Source organism: Lampetra planeri, chromosome 31, assembly GCF_965212315.1.
Source record: "Lampetra planeri chromosome 31, kcLamPlan1.2.h2, whole genome shotgun sequence".
NCBI classification, from domain to species: Eukaryota; Metazoa; Chordata; class Hyperoartia; order Petromyzontiformes; family Petromyzontidae; genus Lampetra; species Lampetra planeri.
Genome location: NC_136137.1, coordinates 2,919,609 through 2,942,040, shown reverse-complemented (window position 1 = coordinate 2,942,040; position 22,432 = coordinate 2,919,609). Strand labels below are relative to the sequence as shown.

At 48.2% G+C, this 22,432-nt stretch overlaps 1 protein-coding gene across 8 annotated transcripts in view; it reads left to right on the top strand.

Moving 5' to 3' along the window:
- Window positions 1-22,432, top strand: part of LOC144729092 (insulin-like growth factor 2 mRNA-binding protein 1) — a 72,419-nt gene that overhangs the window by 15,478 nt on the left and 34,509 nt on the right. For 2 of the 8 annotated variants that reach the window (XM_078608990.1, XM_078608989.1), the window contains exon 1: window positions 482-575. The exons of 4 other annotated variants lie outside the window; for them this stretch is intronic. Coding sequence is in view for 2 of the 4 variants with exons in the window: in XM_078608988.1 (XP_078465114.1) it covers window positions 21,711-21,742 (32 nt within the window). In the remaining 2 variants the exon portion in view is untranslated. Of the gene's footprint in view, window positions 1-481; window positions 576-20,808; window positions 21,743-22,432 lie in introns of those variants that run through there. 2 more of the 8 variants (XM_078608988.1, XM_078608987.1) reach the window with 1 other exon arrangement.

Below are 22,432 nucleotides of genomic sequence, written 5' to 3'. Positions count from 1 at the left end.
GCAAGGGCGACCAGGCGGGCGAGTACGGAGGGGCGAGTGGGGGGGGGGGCGAATGGGGGGGGGCGAGTGGGGGGGGGGCGAGTGGGGGGGGGGCGAGTGGGGGGGGGGGGCGAGTAGGGGGGGGGGCGAGTAGAGGGGGGGGGCGAGTAGAGGGGGGGCGAGTAGGGGGGGGCGAATAAGGGGGGGGCGAGTAGAGGGGGGGCGAGTGGGGGGGGGCGAGTGGGGGGGGGAGCGAGTAGGGGGGGGGGCGAGTAGAGGGGGGGGCGAGTAGAGGGGGGGCGAGTAGGGGGGGGCAAGTAGGGGGGGCGAGTAGGGGGAGGGCGAGTAGGGGGGTGGTAGAGGGGGGGGACTAGGGTGGGGGGGGCGACCAGGGTGGGTGACCAGCGTGGGGGGGGGGGCCTGGGGGGGGGCAAATGTAGCCCCCCCCCAGGTCCACCCCCCCACCCAAATGTAGCCCCCTCCCCATAGAGCACGTGGTGGTGGCATCGCTTGGCAAAGCGAAATGTCTCCACAGCGCACTCCACGCATGTGGTCGCGGTCTCTTTTCTCGACCCTTCGTCGTCGTCGTAATGGTGGTTGGTTTGTTGTCGCGTTTGTTTTAAACTTGCAAGACTGCCGTCCGCTTTGTACGCGACGTTGCAAATGTTGAGAGCATCTGTGTGTATTTGATGTCGATGTTTGTTTTGTTATTGGTGTGTGCGTGTGAATCATACAGTGCGTTCGGTACTTAAGCTTGGAAACTCCACAATTGTTTGTGTAGTCTCGACGGGTTTTTTTCTCTCTCGGGTTTGCTTTTTTTCGCCCCATTTTCTTAGACATTGCTGCAAGCAAACAACGTTATCATTTTAAAGCTCCGGTTGTTTAAACGCGGCCCTATTTTTTCACTAAGTCTTGGGTTTTTGTTGTTGTTGGGTGGGCGGGGAATGGAGGAGTATGAATTATCCCGGTGCTGGTAGTTGACCATTCGTCGATTTCTTTCGGTGCTCACAGAAGGACCCAAGAGGCTGTTAACAGGGCCCTCCAAACCAACTCGCGAGCTCCGATTAAGAGACAACTATTTCACTTAACTATTCCCTGGTCATTCGCTGGGGGAAGCCACGACATTTTATATTAACAGCCAGATAAGCACACGGTGGGTGGCGTGAACAGTTCTGAAGGTGGGTTGGAAGTCCCTCTTCAATGTTCCTGTTATGGGGGTGGTGGTGGTGGACACCCTTCCAATGTTCCGTGGTCAGAGAAGAAGCCACAAATGTGGAGTTGCGTCCAAGGTAGTTTCTGCCCAAGGTTTGCTTGTTGGTGGGGGTCTTCCAGTCGGCATCTTTTGGTCTGCAAGCCATTGCTACAGTTTTTGAGTCCGTCGTGTTGACTGAATGATTAAGAGTTGTGTGTGTGTGTGGTGAGCCTAGCAATGTGTGCTAGGTGCGAGTTTTGAGGGTTGTTGATTAATAATAATCCGTGCCACGGTTCGTAAACGGACATCTCGCTTAAATTGTTAAACCCATAACTTGCACTTTAGTATTAATATCCAATTAAATGGACGTGTAATTCTTCTCAAACGTTCCAACCATATTTAGGGAATATTTTCCCGTCCTTCGTTGCGCTACAGCTTGAACGTACACATTTTTTGACATTTTTCTTTAAACAAAACCAATGCCCCCCCATGCAATTATTAGCGGCATCTTTTGACCAATTTTTTGTTATTTTTCTCAACAATATCCGTGGCCCGCCACAACGTTTGCGAATCTCGCCACGGAAGGCGAGCGAAGAAATGTGTCACGGCGACACACGCACAGACTATAAGTCTACAAAATAACATTAGACTGTGTGCAATATTTAACGTTATTAACTATTGTGGCTTTCCCGCACCGCGCCCTCCTATCTCGCCTATGGGACTCCACAAAATGGCGGGCCGGTGGAAGTGGCTCTGTGGTTTTTTTTGTGTTACTGGGTGTGGGGGTTGGGGGATTTGTACTTTGGTGGTGAGGAGGAGGAGGAGGAGGACGTTTCAGTTTTGGGTTTGTGAAAGCACAAAGAGGTCACCACCTCTAACCCCACTTCCCTCTGTAAGGCAGCTAAAGAATTCCTAAAGAGGGTTAGCAAGGCGTGTTTGCCGCTTTTCACATCGCCACCGTTATCATCACCATCAACACCATCATCAACACCACCATCATCATAATCAACATCATCAACACCACCATCATCAACACCATCAACACCATCATCAACACCACCATCATCATCAACAACATCATCAACACCATCATCATAATCAACACCGTCATCATAATCAACACCGTCATCAACATCATCATCAACACCATCATCAACACCATCAACATCAACACCATCATCAACACCACCATCATCATCAACATCATCATCAACAACATCAACAACACCATCATAATCAACACCATCATAATCAACACCGTCATCATCAACATCATCATCAACACCACCATCATCAACATCAACACCATCATCAACACCACCATCATCATCATCAACACCATCATCATCAACACCATCATCAACATCATCATCACCAACATCAACAACACCATCATAATCAACACCGTCATCATCAACATCATCATCAACACCACCATCATCATCATCACCACCATCATCATCATCAACACCATCAACAATAGGAGCGTAAAGTAAATTGATGAAACGGTGTTTGTGGGAAACATTGAGTTTAGTTTTTGCGACCGTAACTGGTGGCGCATAACAAAAAAAATGCGCCTCTAAAGTTAACGTCGTCGCTGTTTATTGTTTGTGGCGGTGCTTGTAATTGTCCCAGTTGGTTTAAAAACATATACTAATTGAGCTCGTAAATTATCAGAAATTTTCGAGTGCAAACATTTCCCAATTACGCTAAACGTTGAGTGACGTACTGTATGTACAGTTTGCGCCATTCATACCCTGAATGGACAATTGACGCGCGCATTTATTTACTTTCACATTCGAACGTATTCCTAATCTTAATTCTAGATTTGAAGCTTAATCTTACTCGTATACAGCATTGTACCGCGTGCTTTCGTCAATTTCAAAACCGAACGTTAATTCCAAAAAACACGGAATGTGCAGCGTCGTGCACGTACACGATCAAAAATAAAATTAACCAATTTGTCTACTTGGTTCTTTCGGTAAAGTCACGTAAAGGAAAAAAAATCAATAAAATTAAAATTAGATAAAATATTTAATAAAAAAGTAATTTTTTTATATTTATTTTGTTTTATTTTATTATTTCCCTTTTTCGTGACTTTACCGAAAGAACCAAGAAGATGAATCCCTGCAGTTACGAAAGCTTTAAATCAAAATCAAATTGTCTTTATCAACGCACACACACACGTGCCATTTCACACTTGCTTTCGCAAGTACCACCCCGCCAAGCCCGCTACTTTCGCTAGGCAGCACGCGTTTCATTTACCCAAATATAACAACAAAGCTTTAGCCATGCACAAGCGTGTGTTTGTTGTGGTTGTTGTTGGTGGTTGATGGGGAGGGGAAAGGATGAGGTTCCAATGACTGAGCCCGCTCCATTTTGTCTCGTTGCCACTTTCACCTCTGACCCCCTCCTCACGGGTTGGCCCTCAAAATGGCCGCCTCCGCCATGTGCCCCACTTCTGCATTCCCCCATCTTGAGTTGGGGAGAGGACTTTTTTGTGGCTGGCTTTGGTGGGGCAGTGGGATTGCCACCACCACCATCACCATCTCACCCCCACCGCCCATTCGTTGCTCATTGTTTTTATTTATAATTCCATACATTTCACCGCTCCCCGCCTCTTGTTTTGTCCGTTCAGAATTGCGTTCTTCCGTAGACAACTAGCGAAACGAAGAGGCCACTTTTTCACGGAAAATTCAATTTATTTCGCTCATTTTTTAATCCACGAGTTAATAAACGTTGCTGCGCGCGGGGCGGTTATGTTCGCGCTTATAAATTGGCTTTACACTCGTGTCCAGTGTAGATATTTCTGTATGAAAGGGTGCATCTGTAAAATAGTAAACACGTTAGTCCGTACAGCAAAGACTCAAGGAATTTTAAGACCAAGTCTGCATTTGTGATTTTTGACCAGTTCTTGACGATACAATTGTTCTATATGTACATGTTGGCAGCAATAGCTGAATATAAAAGGCACAACAATTGTAAAAAAGGTAATCTTTCATAGGCCAGTTCCAACAGCTTTAGGAGAATGAGGCGCGCAGTTGACAAAAGAGGCGGATGATAATTCTGTTTTGAAAATTTCTTGTTGATCAGTCGCTTCAATTTGTGTCCATTTCTTGCATTGAAGGCAGTAATACAGTTGCTACGTGTGATGTATTTGAATCACAGATGGGCATTTGCCATTCCTCTCACAAATAACATCCTAATTTTGTCTTAAAGCTTTGTTGACTCCAGGAATTTATATTCTTTGGGTCTTTCGGTCAAGTCACGTAGATAGATTAAAATAAATAACAAAAAAACTACGACGTTTCATCAGGTGACGACCACTTGTGTTGATGACCGCTTGTGTTTGCAATCGAAACGTCGTAGTTTTTTGTTATTTTCTTTTAACCTATCTACGTGGCTTTACCGAAAGACCCAAAGAATATGAACATCCTATTTTTTTTTATTAAACTACTTGTCACGCCAATTGTGTTTACGTCTAACATTTTGCTTTGTAAGTTACTAAAAGCTAGGTGAAACCTAAAAACATATCCATATTTGTATTAATTTGTTATTTTAAAGTTCATAAAAATACACATTTCAATCGAACGAGCATTTATCATTGTCTATTCAAGATATCGGGACGCTGCTGTAGCATAATTGTGAATGCATTGGACTTGCAATCCAGAGGCGGCACCTGTTCGATCTCTCCGTGCGGCAGTTTAAACAATGGGGCGATTTTATGAAATCCTCCACACCGCCTCTTGTTCATCCAGCAGTAGAGATGGGTGCGCTGCAGTTAGTCGATTGGTGGGTCTCGTGTGTAGGGGGTAAAGTGTGGTTAGCTCTCACCTCTTCCAAGACGTCTGGTCAGCGTGGAAGAGTAGGCCAAATACCATCTAGAGGAGGATCTCTAGAGGGCCCTCTCGTGGAGGCTCTTCTGCCAGCAGTGCTGTAAGCAGGCAATTACAATGCTGCACCTTTATATTTATGCAAGATGCGGTATGTGGTTTTGTCAACTTGTTTACATTGCCATTGGTGGCTGCAGTCTATAGCGGTATAGATTCTGTGCACAGTCGAATTGGGGATTATTACACTGATAGGGCGTATAGGCAAATGTTGTTCCTTAACATCCTGCAAGGTGAGCTCAATGTGTTGACAAGTCCATTGGATTGTTGGTAAATGCAGTGTCAAACAATTAGTGGTGTGTGCGCATTTCTAGAGTCTGCGTTCATATTTGTGTTAATGGCCGGGACTTAATTTCCCACTGATATTTTTCTGGGTCGCTGGTAGACTGAAATATGTGGCTGGTGACGAGTAGCCACAGCCAGAAGTATACTGGATGTGGTGTTCCGGGTACAGACATATGTTCCCAGGTTGTTGACCTGGCTGAAATGAAGCCCAGGGTGTACATGGCCATTAAGGCAGGGGAATGGACACTGGGGCGCTAGGAATAAACACAACACATGAACAATATGTGCATTGCTCTTGACTGTATACTGAAATGTACACAGCTACAATGAATAGCACGTAATGTAAAACAAAACCACGACTCGTGTCCTCAAGGCAGTCTTGGTTTAAATCACATTTGTGTGTGACGACGGCGTGGGTTTTTGCGGTTGTGCTGCAAAGCTCTCTCCGATGTGTTTTTGTGGGTTGTTACTGCGTATTGTTCGGAGACGACGGCCGACGTTTCATTCCCAGCGCTGAATTAATTTCCTGGTGAAGCTCTATCAGTGCATCGAATGAAACATTGGACGTTGTGCTGAACAACGCCGCGGTACAACGTCGAAGAGATATTTTTGTGCTCTTGTAAGAAGGCCAGTCGGCCAAATGATCAAGGTAACATTTTCTGATGTACTGTAGTATACCAATGCAAAGAGTAAGACAAATGTCCTCCCCGCGTCGCCATTTAGACTGATGTGGAAAGTGCTGTTGGAGTGTGCACCCATGCACTCACTGTATTGAGTCCAGAATGGTGTAAGCAGGGCAGCACCACGCACGACCACATTCGTCTGCCCAATGCTGCCGTTGACATACCACACCAGGTTATTAAGGCTGAGTCGACCTAGAGGAGGCCCAGGATCTCTTTCTGATATCGCTCGCCGCTGATATTAGCCGTAGTCGGGAATCTAATTCAGGTCGTCTGGTTTATAATGCAAAGTGCTAGCCACTGCACATCCATTCCCTGCACACACACACATTGATTTACACAATTGATGCATGTACGGAATGTTACACTGCCTGTTGTGCAGTGACATATTTTGATCATTATAGAATAACAATAATTTTGGGATGACTGCAGTGCTGAATTGAAAGACACGACTACTTTGTATTTAATTAAACACTGAAAACTGAGGCTTCTACATTTATAGAATGCAATAGAATACCAGTGGTCGAGCAGTGGTTGTACAGTGGTTATGTGCTGTGCTTTGCAACCCTGAGTTTGATTTCCTGCCATGGCTAGCATCAGTGGCAAGTGCCATCAAACTGGCTCTGCCCTCCCACTTCACCAATCTGCACTGACCAGCGTGGCGAAGTACGGTGAAAGAACCAACATGCATGGGGAGGCCTTTCACATGGCTGAGAGAGTATTGTACATGCAATATGGTGGTCACATGACATGCATGGAAAGGCATATGGTTGGGAGTCTGCCATCCTGCTACTGGTGAGCAGCACACATTTGCATGTTATTTCCAGGCCTTAGTTCATTTGTGGATTGAGAATGGCTGGACTTGATTTATAAACCGATTGTGTGTTCCAGTGTACAAGTGATGGCTGTTTAAAAGGGAACAGAGATTTTGCATCGCACCGCCTCACTGGAGGGCCCAGCCTGCACCTGTGACATTAGAGTTGTCACCGCACAATCAAGGGGCCGTGTCAGCCATGCTGTGCCTGCAGAGGTTGCTTTTGAGGTCAGGGGGTCAGCGATGAAAGTCGCAATCTCACGCAGACCTGCCTGCGGTCCTGGTGCTTGTACGTTGCTAAGCAGGCGGCGAGTTGTAATATTTTTGTTACCAATTTGAGCCAAATTCTCAAGGTCTGTCTGGTGAACCCCCCCCTCCTCCTACCAAAAAAAATGACGGTGACGCCGTGGTTTTTTGAGAAAAGGTCAAAAGTTAAGAACGTAATGAAGAACCATCTGAGAGATGGACTGCTGCCGTGGTGTTGTGCGTGCCTGACGGAGCCTCTTAAAATAAACAGCGGGCGTAATAAAACAATGGTGCCAGTTTTCAATAATGACTTAATTGAAATACAATGGAAATGACTAATTTGCATAATTGGCTTAATTGAAAAACAATATAAATCATGTCTAAGGAAAAACCTCCGTTCGGTTCGAGGAAACGACGAAGTGCCTTGCCCAAGGAAGCAGATTTAACGATTGTGCAAACCGCACATTCATTGTCGGAAGACGGCAGAACGCACGTCCTGATATACAATTTCCAAAATTGTGCTGCATTTTTGCAACAGACATCTGCCACGATTTGAATGCAATCGTTGTCAAATGACGGCACCGTAATTCTATATGACACGATATGAGCTCCAGATACATACACTGAAAATGGTGCCTGCGAAATACGTATATATACTGTATACACAGTGCAAGATATTAATACACTGAATTTATATCTATGCTTGGATATAATTGGAGGCCCTTCATCCAGCAGTGGATTGAAAAAAGGCTGCACATGTGCATGATATTAATCGTGTATATTTGTGAGTGCCAGTTACAAAAATGTGTATGCTGTGCCATTGCAAAGTATGGAGAGAAACCGCGAACGTTTGATGGATTTACACCTCGCGTTAATACACTTGTTTTTAATGCCACATACGATACAGATGGGGCCTCAGAATGGGGGAAACGTTGCAATGCTGGGGCAACAATTCAGAGTAAGAAAGCTTTAGGCCACCCTCCGCCGTGCGCGCGTATACAAAAGCGTCAGCAAACGCGTAAATGCGCATACATTTAAATGTGTTCTACGCAACACGCAAGATTCTGTAATGCTTAAAACGACGTGCGTCAGTGTAGCTGCGTGCATTATGTAAAACTGCGTAATGACTGAACACGTGCGTTGCATTGGCAGTAGGACCACGTGCGTGTAACTGCGATTTTTGCGAAAAGCTCTGGAATTGTGATTTTCAATTTTTTTAAAACCACTGGTACCTTTGAGATGTAGGTATCTAACCAAGATCCTGTGCATGGTGGTGGCAGAGATGGGGGGGGGGGCAGCGGTCATGTGAAATTTTGGTTTTAATCGTCACATCAGAGCCCACTGTCCTTGTGCGCCTGGTGGGACATTAACATGCGCGTGTGCATCGATTAATGTTAATGAACCCCAGCTCAATTCTACGGGGGCATGTGCATACGCCCGTAAATAAAATATAATCTCAAACCCTCTTGTACATTCTGCTGCACGATGGTTTGTCCACAATAGTTTGTCCACCATTGGGATTGTCAGAACTATATTCAATGGCGAAATAATTTGACAGATTAATGAACGCATCATGTGACACGAATGCAGCATCGCATGCGCACGCACGTATGTACGTCCCGATGTTTTTACACCACTGTATATTTTTCTCATGGCCGGGTGGCTCAGCGGCTCTCAGTTGGGAATGTTGCAGGTTCAAATCCTGGTTGGGGGTTGACTCGTCCTATCATCCTTCTGTGGTCGATAAAACAAAGTACCACTTTGGTGGGGAATTCAAAAGGGGTTGACCTATGGATAGACTAACCCCCTAATGGGAATGTGGAATTTCCACCATGAGCTCAGGGCTGTAAACAGGAGATGATCACCACCGCCTCAGTGCTCATTTGTCCAGGCAATGACTTGACTAAGATGTGTGATGTGTGGAGTGATCTCATAGTGTTTCCCACTCTGTGCTGTGATGGTGGTGACGTGCCTTGGATTCCTGGCCACAATGCACTTCAACAATGTGGGCCACTGTTGTCTCGACTTGGCCTGAAAATGATTGCTTGGTGCTGTGTGGGAGCGGAAGTGTAGTGGTTGGTGTGCTGCGCTATGAACCTGGTGACCCAGGTTCGATTCCTGCTCACGGCCGACACCAGTGACGAATATCTGAACCGGTCCTTGGCCTCCCCTAGTTCGACTCAGCCTCAAATGAGTATCTGGTACGGTGTGTAAACATTTCCACTAGGCAGACAAAGGCCCGTGGTGTTGGCCACCCATCCCCTCGTGCCGTGCCGGCCTTAATAGGTGCTCGCTAGCAGCACTTGCCCCTAGAGTCTGTTAAGTCTATACGGAGGATCTTTGTCTTTTTAATATGTACCATTATTGTCGGGAGACACAAAGGTTGCTGGGTTTTTCTTAACATTTACTGGCCATCGTCATCAGCAGCAGCCGTGGTCTGTACACTACTGGATGAAGTCCTCCCCATTCGATCATCTGCCCTCACGCTTTCACGATGCTGCGATCCATCTCACTGCTGCATGTGAGCTTACCTCATCGCTCCATCTCCACGGTGGCCAGCCCCACCGCCACTTGATTAGAATGGATGATGCTGTACGTGTCTTGCAAGCAACAGTGCAGCAACACCAGCGACACCACTGCAGTGTGGTACGCCTTGCATTCTGATATTGGGATGGCCTGCATCGCGACTGCCATGGATACAGTTCCGTGAACGTCACTCATTGATTCCTTCGCCCATGTTGAGGACTCTGTCTACCAAACACTGACTGTTTCTTCTCATCCGTACTGTGTTCAAGCACCTTACAACTGCAGGTCACAACACTTGTCTTTCTGCTTCTTCCCACGCACTGCTCTATGTTGGAATGCCCTCCAATCATCTCTTTTCCCATTTTTTTTCTCTTGCAACCCAAGTTCTATCCCAGCAACAGCTAACATCAGTGGCAAATTATGTCAGAGCTGGTCCAGCCTTCGCTGCTCTTCCATCTCGCAGACCAGTGTGGTGAGGTATGGTAAAACAAAAACCCCAAACCTGATAAATATGACATGGGGAGGCCTTCATCCATGAATGGGTTGAGTGACTGGAATCTATTTATGTGCTATGCCCTTCAATGGTACTGTTAGGCATTTTGGGGCCTGCACTCAGCAGCGATGATTAATAAAAAAACACAAGGGGAGGGGTGAATGCCTAGTTTAGTTATTTTTCAGCGGAGTTTGCGTTATGTCATGCTGATGGGATCACAGCAGTGATGGCGGCGTCGGGCAAGCGGGCTCGGTTGACATTCAAATAAGCTCGGGGACCACACGCCTTTTTAGATGAATGAACGCGCTTGGTTTTTTTTTACGATGATGCCGAGATGGGAATGCAGAGAAGAGGAAGCGCCGTTATTAAGTGGCGGGTTTATTACTCCAGCGCATCTCGTTTTTTCTTAAATGCTTAGTGGATTTATCGTCTGTCGTTTCCGTACTGCCATCTTCGCTTGGGATCAATCTCGTTTCGTGTTGGTGCTGTTTGTTTACGGTGGCCGTCCAGGCATTTAAACAATGCAAAAATAAAAACCTTGTTAGTAGAGTAATTACTTCAAAATGTGATATTGGTTTTAGAATCACTGTGCCATCATGAATTGTTGGGTATAGAGGATGTGTATAGAGATGGCCCGGTGGCTAACAGGGCTTCAATGGTTGTGTCGGAGCGGCGAGCCAACGCTGCCGAGTTCCTGGGTTTGAATCTGGGCAGCCACCCGTGATGAAACTGGGTTCTCGTACACAGAGAGTTGACGGTGTCAGTCCGGTCATCAGGCTTAGACGAATAAAGTTTCAGACGATTCACATGCGGCTGGAGACTCACTATTCGACCTCTGTCCGTGCTGGCTCGGAGAGGCTGAGCAAAGATGCTCGTGATCTCCTGTTGCTGAGTAATCTTCCGGGGCCATTGATTGACATGTGACTGCCGACTAAGGGAATCCCACATGGACTTTTTTTTGTTGTTGGTGTGACTGATAGCACGATTGAAATTCGTGACGAAAATATATTTACTTTGAATATATTGAAGCTTCATGGATGCGTTTGCTTGCAGGTACATGGGGATGCAAGCGTGCATTCTCAATAACGGACAAGGTCAACAATATCCGCAATAACGCCTAAACAATAACGAGGCTACACGTTCAGCTCCCGCTGAGTTGGTGGCTTATACTAAGGCTGAGGATTGTACACGCGATGTTGTTGGTCACGTGATGTGCATGCAAGACATCATGGGAGCTGTGTGCCTTCCTGCTGTTTGTGAGCAGCACACACTTTTTGTGTCTTGTTACTTCCAAGTGACAACACCGTCGGCCAAGACCGCAGTCCTTCCCTTTGCTCGTTTTGTTTCTGACGCAGTAGTTTGACGGCGGTCACGGCGCTGGCACGACGACGACTCGCGGTGTCGAGTGTTGCACTTAAACGATGATCTTGATTTCATTGTCCATGCGCCCGTTGGTGCCTTGCAGCAGTTTTGTCAAGAGCCACCTTTTCTCATTTCGTTATATAACGAGGGTTTTCTTTTCAAAAACACAAGGGAGCAGGAAAGAAAGGGCACTTTGGCAAATGCGGCTACCGTCATGTTTTTGTCAAGACTGTGAAGTGTTTTGCGCACTGTGTTGTGAATCCGAAAACATGGGTTTGAATCCCTGCCACGGCTAACATCAGCGGACGAGTGATATCTCGAATGGTTTTGATTGCCACCCGATCGCCAACCTGTGCTGACTGATGTGGTGAAGTATGGTCAAACGAGCATGACTGACACGGTGGGGGCAAGTCTGTCATCCAGCATGGGATTGACAAAGGGCTGACATTTTCTATACTGTTACTGATAATACTGTAATAACAATAATGCCAATTATTTACCCAGCAAAGCTTCAGAGACTCAAGATTATATATTTTTTTCAGTTTTCAGTTTCATTTATTTGGTATAGCCCTGTGAGCCATTCGGCTCTTGAATCGGGTGCAACCGCAACAAACAAAAACATGAACAAGAAACATCCTAAAATGACTACGTGCAAACATCTCAGGAGGGGTCCTACTATGGTTTTGAATGTTTGGCCAAATCCATTCATGAGTGTTGGTCTTCATGTGGGAGAAAATGGGAGTGTCTAGAGAAAACCCTTGCATATGAGGGGATAGCGCCCAACACTGCCATCTCCTGTTGGTGCTCAAGTTTGCCTCAATTCTACCTGCTGTGGGTGATAGCGTTTAACAAAAACAATGTAGAGTTCGGTGTTAGTCTTTTAAGTCACCTACTTAATCTTTTATTGAGATCATAATGGGAATTGATCAATAATATATGATTTAAAAGCTGCTGTTTAACTTGTGTGTGTTTTTTACTGGAAATGTATTTTGGGGTACAGTTCACCGTCGCATATCCAACCACCGTGACCAGTTAACCGCTCGCACCCAGTGCAGTATCTTGCGCACAGTGTAACCGTGATTTTTATACAGACATTTATAAATCCGACCTTTTCGCACGCAGTAATGCATTCACAATTTCGTTTACATCTGCTTACTTGGAAAGCACAGTCAGTGTTCAAAGCAGTTCAACATGTCTTATTGGCCTGAGAAACAATGCATTTTCAATGCGAAAAAATGCATTTGGTCTTAAGTATGAAAATATAAATTGTATGATTATTTAAGCGAAATAAGTCAACAATATCCTGGCATAACACGTTTGTGACATCATCATCGTTGTCTGTCCCTTCATTCAGGTCATGGCGCCCTATGAATTTCCACTCCGGTTATTTCTCCAGCCAGTATCACCGCTGCACTCAATCTCTTAATCACGAATCGTGTAGGACTTTCACCACTGCGCCTATCCCACCTGGATTTCTGTCTTCCCCTGCTCCCGTGTCCTTTGGACAGCAGTCTTTCCGCATATTTCAATCTCTATTTTTTACTCAGATTATTTTTTTCCGGCTGCATTCTGCATGTGAATGAATACAAGGTTGTTTGAAATATCCCATTCATGCACTCTAACGGTGTGTGTTGTGTTATTTTAAAGGTACGTTCTGATATTGATCTGATGCTCAAAAAGAATCAGAATTTGGCAATTGTACAGCTAAATATTGGTATAAACTGCCTTTCAATTTACACATGAATTTGGCACTCAGATCCATAATATTTTTTTCTTATTTCAGTGTAAAAATAATTGATAATCCTCTGCAGTAATCGTTATGCTTATTGTCAGTCCACAATTGTGTAGGCCCTCCCCACGCTGTTGATTATGGGGTTTGTGTAACCATACTTCACCACGCTGGTCCACGTTGGTTGGTGAAGGAAAAGTGGTGGTGGATGGAGGTGCAAGAACCTCTTCAGCAATCAATCTTGGGTCGTCAGATTAAACGCATTACGCGAACGACTCTGCCAGTTTCAATGTAATTTGATTTCTGAAAGAAAACAATCTCATTTAGGTTTTTGTTTAAAAAAAAGGATAAAAATTACATTGCCCTGCCAAAGAAGCTTGAGGTGCCGAATGTTTAATAGAAGATATTCAACAATAGGAATGACATTTATTTTTTTACCGAGGAAAACCTCACCGGGTCTCAACCCTTCCAGAAGGGTCTTTTCGTGAACTGGAGTGCCAGTTTGGTCATTTACATTATTGTTCGTTTGCCTTGTGGGAGGAATCTGGAGCTGCAGGAGAAACGCATATGAGAGGGGATGTTTTGTGAATTTCACTAAAAAGAAATAAATGCAACGGCAGTAAAAACTATTTTTTTAGTAAAATCAAGCGAAAACCACCACCAGCAGCACCACCACGACTGCAGCGGCCACCATGAAACACCGAAGCCAAGGGGGTCGTGTGTGATGCCATCAGATCGGTGCTCCATCGCGCTGCCGATGGAGTGCTGATCTGGGGAGCATATACGTTTAATGTTGAACTTCTTTCGCACCGTACGTAGCCAACCATGATAATCGGAGGTCCTCGAACCACCTCGCATACCCCCCCCCCCACCACCCACACAATCACTCAACCACCTACCGTACAAAGACAAAGGTCCCCCCCGTATAGCCTGAACACACTTAAGCGAGCACCTATGAAGGCCGGAATGACACACGAGGGGGTGGGTGGCCAATACCATGTCCGGCCTAGTGGTGATGTTTACACCACACCAGGCACTCATTTGAGGCGGAGTCGACCTAGGGCAGGCCCACGACCGAGTCACCGGTGTTGGCCGTGAGCGGGAATCGAACTCGAGTCGCCGGGTTTGTAGCGCAGCGCGAACTGCTACACTACCGCTCCCCACAGTACCCCCCCCCTCTACACACAACATACACATACCCCTCCCCATCTACCCAATCACTCACCCCACCCTCTCCACACAATCACCCACACAAGCACCCCCCCTACACACACAATCAACACACAACCACCTACTACCCTCCCTCTGCACACAATCACCAACGCACCCCTCCACACACACACCCCCAACATCCACCCATCTCCCACCCACCCACACATCCCCCCCACCCACACATCCCCCCCCTCATACATCCCCCCCACACACACATCCCCCCCCACACACATCCCCCCCACACACATCCCCCCCCCACACATCCCCCCCCACACACATCCCCCCCCCACACATCCCCCCCCCCACACATCCCCCCCACACAATGCCCCCCCCCCCACACATCCCCCCCACACATCCCCCCCCCCCGCAATCCCCATTCCTTCTCTGATGCAGCTTTCTATCCAGTTCCAGCCGGTTTTGGCAGCTGGAACTGGAGGCTGTCCTGGCCCGGGTGACGCCCCCTTTCTCCCCCTCTACTCAATGGAGGTTGGTGGTGGTGGTGGGGGAGACAGGGAGAGTTGGGAATGGGAAGAGGAAGGCGGGGGAGAGATTTTGGTGGGAGGGTGATGAGAGGTAGTAGCAATTAGGGGGTGGGGGGGGAAGTGGTGGAGATTCTGGGTGGGTTTGGGGAGGTAGGATGTGTGCGTGGGTGGTTAGGGGTGGAGTGGGTGGTTAGGGGTGGCCTGTGAGGATTGTGGTGGTGTGAGCGGTGCTGTTGAATGAGACGGGATGCCTTCTTGCTAGGTGCTCGCAACACTGTACACTGGGATCTCCCTCTTGGTGGGAACACATAACGTTCTCGAGAGAAACGCAGCGTTCTTGGCGTTGGTGCCCCCCCCCCCATTTTTTAAATTGAGTCGCAGTAAGAGAAGGGGCCCTAGCGTTGGCCAGTGATCAATGGTGGAGCCGTGTTGGTGTTTGGCAGCGGGGGTTTAATGCGCACCCTCACGAGCGTTCTGGCGGAAATCTGGCATGCATCGTGCTCGCTCCAAGCTGGTGGATTTTTTTGATATTTTGTTCAATGTCCAAAAAGCTCGGCGATAATTATAATGAATTTGGAGTCATTTGTCAAGCCACTACTGGATGAAGGGACTACTCATGCCCTGTCGGTAATTGGGATTGTTTAGAGCAGCGGTCCCCAACCTTTTTGGCACCAGGGACCGGTTTCGTGGAGGACAATTTTTTCACGGACCGGGGTGGGCGGGGGTTCATCACTGGGTCGTTCTCCCTTTTCAAAGAAGCTCTCCAGCGACGTTTGTTTTTTACTCATGGTGGCTAGGGGTTAGCAGCTTGTGGGCTTACCAAAACTGTGACCGAGACAAGTGCTCAGGGCGGGAAAGAAGCACGGACGGAAGTGATAAATAAAACAATGGGGGCGGGTCACGAGCAGACTCACCACTCACCTGCTGCTGTGCGGCCAGGTTCCGAACAGGCCACGGACCGGTACTGGTCCGTGACCTGTTGGTTGGGGACCCCTGATTTAGAGCATCCTTCGCCTTGTCAATGCGGGTTTTGGTGAACGGACGGAGAGGACCATCAAACCGGTTCAGATATCATTCACCAATGATATTAGCCGTGGTTGGGAATCAAACTCGGGACGCTGGCTTTATTGATAGAGCTTTCGGCAAAACGACTGCATCACCGTTATAGCCTTTATCTTAACACAGCAAGAGCGTTCCCATGCTCACATGCGTGGAAGGAAATACTCATGTTTTACTTGCAGTAAGGGAATTCTATGTTCTCTTGGATGGGACAAGTCTTACCACAAGACTATCACTTAATTAAAAAATCAACGGATTACTTGTACCCACCATTGCTATACGATAATGTTATTGGTGAGTATCATTTTGATGAAGTTGATGATCATCATTCAGTTCGGCTGACCATGTCTGAGATTTTAACCCCATAACCTCATGGCATCCCTATCACCTGAGCGATTCACAGTTTATGCGAAAGGAAATTATAAGCTCACATTTATTATGTCCTTTTTTTCCATTCAATTAAAACTTTTGTTGTAGCCAAGGGATTTTTGCCTTAGTTTCCTTATTTAAAATACAGCTACTCTCTCGTTTGCGTCTTTATAATTGCTGCAGTGGTTGCGGTTTGGTTTAGAAATCCTCCGTTTAATGCTTGTTGGCACATATATTTAAAGTCATTATTATGACATGAAGATCTATTAAATATATTTTTTAATTCAATCATTGAAACATGTTATGAAACATGTTAAAATATATAATTTCACTTGATTTAATAATATCGACGATTTATAATTAAGTCAATTATTTACGCGCTGAGTTTCGACACCCATTTTCAGGTGGGATCCACTGGGATGTTTGGCCAGAGTCTTGAAAATACAGAATGAGAATAATGCAAAAAAAAATGTTAGTTACTAAATTTCACGAAGTTTTTTTAAGGAACTTTCTGCTATGTTTTGTGGTATTTGGGCCACACTTGGCCGCCCTCCTTGATGCTGAGAGACGGAGTTACGCGTACATTGACAGATTTTGTTCGCAGACGCAGTCACCCAGCTTATAATTCATGTCGGACCTTTTGTATAAACTTGGCCATGTGTTCGTTGGCGTTGGTACAGTCCCCTAAGTTGGCTGCACTTCCGCTGCATGGGATTTAAATGTTGGTGCTTTGGTCAACGATGATGATGCCCCATTGTCACTGGTGGTAAAGAATAACCCACTTGGACTTGTTGACATAATGGAGCTCTCGGAAATAATGTCCACACTGCTTTTCTGCCACGCGCTGCGATCGCATTCCGTCTCTGATCACTGCGAGGAGTATCGCTCTTGATGCCCGTGAGCGATGGGGACCTGGTGGGTTGTGACGTGAATTTGCGTTGGAGAGAAGAAAACAAAAACGAACAACAGCTAGCTGTATTATGTAAAAAAAAAGGAAATGGAGAGAATTCATCAATCGCAAGCGAGCTTTTGTGATCACGTGGACGTTTTCATTGGTTCTCATGAATCATGTGCTCTTGTAGGCTGATATGTGATTGGTCAAGAATGTATCTGGAGAGGCTTCATTTAGGTGCGTGCAACTATTTTTCAAAGCCCTGTGAATTTGTACCATATTTCATGAAACCACATGTCAAGTGTCAGCTATAGTTCAGTGGGCAAAATCAACAGGGGGCTCCCATTTGTAAGGACATGAGTTCGAATCTCAGCCAGGGTTGACTCGGACCACCATCATCGGTCGCTGATCATCGTCGATCGTCACCAACATCTACATCATGACCATAACCAATGTAATCAACAATAATGTTGATATATTGGGCACCACTTGGTACAGTGGCGCTCTAGTCCCTGGCATAGGAATGTGACATTTCCACCACTGACTCTGGAAGAGTCAAATGACCAAAGCACGTAAAAAACATGAGCGTTCGGCTGAAAGGAAGTTGCACAAATACACAACCTCACAGTAAAAAAAATGGAATCCTAATAATACACGTTCACATGTCATTGGTGCCGTTTGAAGGCTATTATATATACCGTATAGGTTTAGAATGTACCGTATTGCTTATTTATGGTATAATTGAACAGTTTTGAAACTACACAAAACTGAATGCAGCGTCACCGTCCTGGTGTGGTCAAAACCCCAGTGCATCCGAGTACGTCTGACACCAGCGCGTTATCTTCTGAGCGTTTTTCCCTTTCCGATAAGCGTGGAAAAAATTATTTCAATTTGATTCGCAGCCACAATTGGTTGTAAAACGCTGTGGAAAACTCTCTTCCCCAGAACATTCGGTCGAGTCTTTTACTTTTCATATACCTTGATTTTAATGTATAATTTTTTAAATCTCTTAATCGGTTAATTCGTGAAGGTTTAAAAAAAAATTCATGGTTTTTTCTTTCAGTTTTTGGCATTAACGATGTGTTATTAAGCTTTTGGTGATTGTATGTGAAGCGATGTGAAGCCTTGTTTGAATGGCTCTGTACGAAATCAAATTTCAGCTAGTTAGTAAAAAGAGGTACTGTGTGATTACCCTAACGATAACTCACATTTTAGTGTATGAAACGTGCGTCCGAAATTACGGAACCGCCCTGAATTTGAATGTGACCCCGTGGAGCCCGTGGAGCTTGATTTATTGTTCCTGTGATCACCGAGGAGAGCCTCGCTGAGTCTCCAGACACTTTTTCAGGTGGCTCTTGCCAAGTTTTCCCAGTAGGGCGGTGATGTTGCCCCATGCAATCCCAATTGAGGTACAGTAAAACCTTGTATTGCGAGCATAATTTGTTCCGGAAACGTGTTTGTAATCCAAAGCACTCGTATATCAAAGCACTCGTATATCAGGTGTGATCACGTGACGCTCGGCAGACAAAGCGTATACACGTACTGCTCGTATTGCAAGACCTCGCTCGTTTATCAAATTAATATTTATTTAAAATGTTTGCTCGTCTTGCAAAACACTCACAGACCAAGTTACTTGCAATCCAAGGTTTTACTGTAATTGTGATCATATTTTTCAGCATGGGGAGGTTTGGCCAATGCCCGTCGCGTAACGTTCATCTAATTACGGGAGGAAACCAGAGAACCCGGAGGAAACCCCCGTGCAGAACAGGCAGACAGCATACAAACTCCACGCAGAAATTACGCCCGAATCAGTAATGAAACCCAGCTACCTCTTCCTGCGAGGCACATGTGTTACCGCTGCGCCAACCTGCCGCTCGATTGTGAATTTTCTCGGTGCCATGCATCGGTCTGTGTGATCGTTACTAGTTGATACTCGACCTCAATGTTTTGTGTTTGGCACAGCCTATTTGGCTGGCTTTCCAGGCCGATCAGACGCTGGTGTTTCTGAGCCTTGTTAGGTGAACCGTCGCCGGTCCAGTGCACCGCTCGCTCGTCACGGGAAACCCACGGTCCCTCCGTGTGGATTGCGTTTTAGGGTCTGGGTTGGGAGGGGTAGCGGGGGGGTTAGATGAGGTCACCTTCGCTCCAACATTACCTCCAACGTCAGCGATGCAATTCCCAACGCGAAAGCTCCCGCGCAAATGCCACGAGCAGCGTGTGAGTGCACGTTTGTGCGTGTGTTTGTCTTTGAACTGGGTGAAGCTGTAGCGCAGTGGTTAGCGCACTGCCTTACGACACCGGTGATCCCAGTTACATTCCTGATCATGGCCAACGTCGGTGGCGATTGTCCGAATTGGTGCCGGGCCTCTCCCCTAGGTCGGCTCCAAGGTCAGCCGGCTTTCATAGGTGTTCGCTAACAGCACTCGCCCCAACAGTGCATATGGCTATCTTTGTGTTGTCTTTCACTGGACGGCCGGGCAGAGGCAGCTATCCTCGTGTGAGCAAGCCTCTGCATCCGTGTGCAATGCCCTGCTAGCGCCATTTACTTTTAGGCATTCCCCCCATTGTTACCGCACACAGCCACCAGACGAGACTCAGCGGAGATGTCTGTTGAGCAAATCAGCACTGTTGAGTCATTATGCCTCGGCGGCCGGATTCATGGAGTAAACATCTCCGATTTTGAAGCAGATGATGATGAGCGTAATGTATTGGAGGGGAGCGCTTGGCCATGAACTCGCATGCACATTTATTTGCTTGCGTGTTGCGTTTCGGATTGGGGGGGGGAGAGATGCGTTCGCGGGGAGGGGGGCGCAGGGGCTTGCGGATGGTGGAGATGATGTTGGGGGGGGTGGCGGCTGTGGGAGAGCGTGAGGGGGGCGGCCCCTTGCTGCGGCTCGTGGGTTGTGGAGGAGGCTGGAGGCTCGGAAGGGGGGGGGCGTGGAGAGAGGTGGTGGGCTGTGCTATAAGAGCTGGCACTCGGCCAAAAAGCCCAGCGTGTGCGACCGTTGCTGAGCCCAAGCGAGAGAGAGGGGGCGGGAGAGAGAGACGCGGAGAGGTGGAGTGAGGACACGGGGGGAGAGAGAGAGACCGAGGTAGAGAGAGCAAGAGACGGAGAGGGAGATGAGCTGAAGCAAGCGCCCCGGCTTTGGAATAACGTTGGTGCCAAATAAAAGTGACAACGGCTCGAATCTTGAGAAAAGAACGAATAACGGCGTACCGTTGCGTCGAGCCGACCGGACAGAGCGAAACGGACCCCGTACCAACACGACTGCCGCCGCTGCGCTTTCGATAAAAACCGCGTGTCGCACACGCAGCGAGGCAAGTTGAGCGAGCGGCTGGTGGGACGCACCTCCGGCGCGATGGAGCTCAGACCGACGGAGCGCGCGAGCATCGTGCGCCGGGACGGGATAATTGGAACCTGGGCTGCGGCGGTGGCGGCAGCAGCGGCGGTAGCAGCGGCGGCAGCAGCGGCAGCCACAGCCCTGCCGTCCTCGGCGGGCGTCTCCTGCGCTCCGAGGGTCGTGGCGACGCGAGAGCGCCAGCGCACGCAGGGGGAACGTGCGCCCGGATCTGCCGCCTGCACCGGCGCCGCTGCCACCACCATCGTCGGGAGCTTGGCCGAGGACGAGCTGCTTCTCGGAGCGACGCCGATTTCCATGTCGATTTTCAGCATCGCGGCCGCCACCGTCGTCTTCGCCGTCCCGTTTGTCGTTCGCTTGCCGCGCTGCCATGAGGACAGCTCGATTTGCGGCTGCGGCGAGGGCGCTCGCTCGCGGACGGCCACTAGCACCGGGCTGCGCAGCCATCGTGGCTGCGGGACTGCGTGGCGACAGGCACGCGGACTGCATGGCGATGGTGAGAGACTGCGTAGTTGAACTCGGACTGCAGAGCGACAGCCGCGCGGACTGCAGAGCACGCGATGACGTAGATTTGGACCGCGTGGCGACACCGACCACGACATACGGACTGCGTGGGGACATAGAGCCGGACTGCGTAGCGATGGAGCCACAAGCCTGCAATCAGTGAAATGCGGACTGCGCAACGACTCGTGGACCGCGTAGCGGTGGACAGAATGCGCAGCAACACACGGACTACGTAGCGATGGAGGCAGAACCGCGTAGCGACGGGGCGCGGAAGCCTCCGCGCTCGCGTAAACGCACCGACGCTCGGCTGGCCGAGGTGCTAACGGACGGTGGCGTTGCGACCGCGGCAACTGCAGGTGAATTAACGAGCGCCGCCGAAGTCGGTGTGAGCGGCGTTAATCGACGGCCTCGTTGACACCGCCCGGTAGGGTCGGCCCACTGCTGCTCCCCGCACGAGCGTCGGCGAAGTGTCGCGATCTCTCGAGTGAGATTGCGCGCGCCGCCGCCTTGGAGGAGATGGCTCGAGGTTGGGAACGACGGCGGCGGAGGCGCTCGTGACCGACCGACCGATATCGCTGACTGAGCGCCACGAAGAAACCTCGGCCGTGAAGTCCACACAAACGATCCAACTGCCGCGATGAAATTGCCAGGGTGGCCCAGGTTGGAGAGGTGAGTCCCGTTTGTTGGTCGACGGACCTGAGAATGATGCCACCTTCGGATGCAACGTGCGGCCGCTGGGAGGGTCGTGCTCGGGGAGCACCTTGAGCGATTTGACGGCGTCGGTGGACCATTCACAGCGTAATTTTTGTTGTTGTTGCAAAAAGCACCTACTCGGCAATTGTAAGAAACACATGCGCGTGTTGTACGTTGTTTGTATATGTCATACGGGGAATGGGGACAGCAGTGGCAGTGCATGCAGTCGCTGTGCTGCGCTTTGAACCCGGTCGTGACCTTGGTTTGATTCATGGCCAGGGCTAACATCTGTGGCGGCAAGTGATGTCTGGACCATCCCTGGCCCCCTCCCCCACCTCCACAAATGGCACCGACCGGGCATCGTGAAGTATGTTCCAACGAACCTCGTGACTGACACACGGCGTACAGAGGCCTCGATTCAGCGATGAACTGACAAAAGGGCTGGAATGTATTCTTGTTTATTCATGGCAAGATGCACCAAGTGAACTTTACGCTGTAATAGTTTTACGACCTACTGGGGGCACCCACGTATGCATGCGCCGGTGTTTTTCACTGGTTTGCCTCTCGGCCTTGGTTGTTGGCTGTTTGAGACACACATCGGCTGGAACTGGAACATTTATTCCATGAATCGGACGTACGTGCTGTTGGCGAGGAAGTGGTTATGGC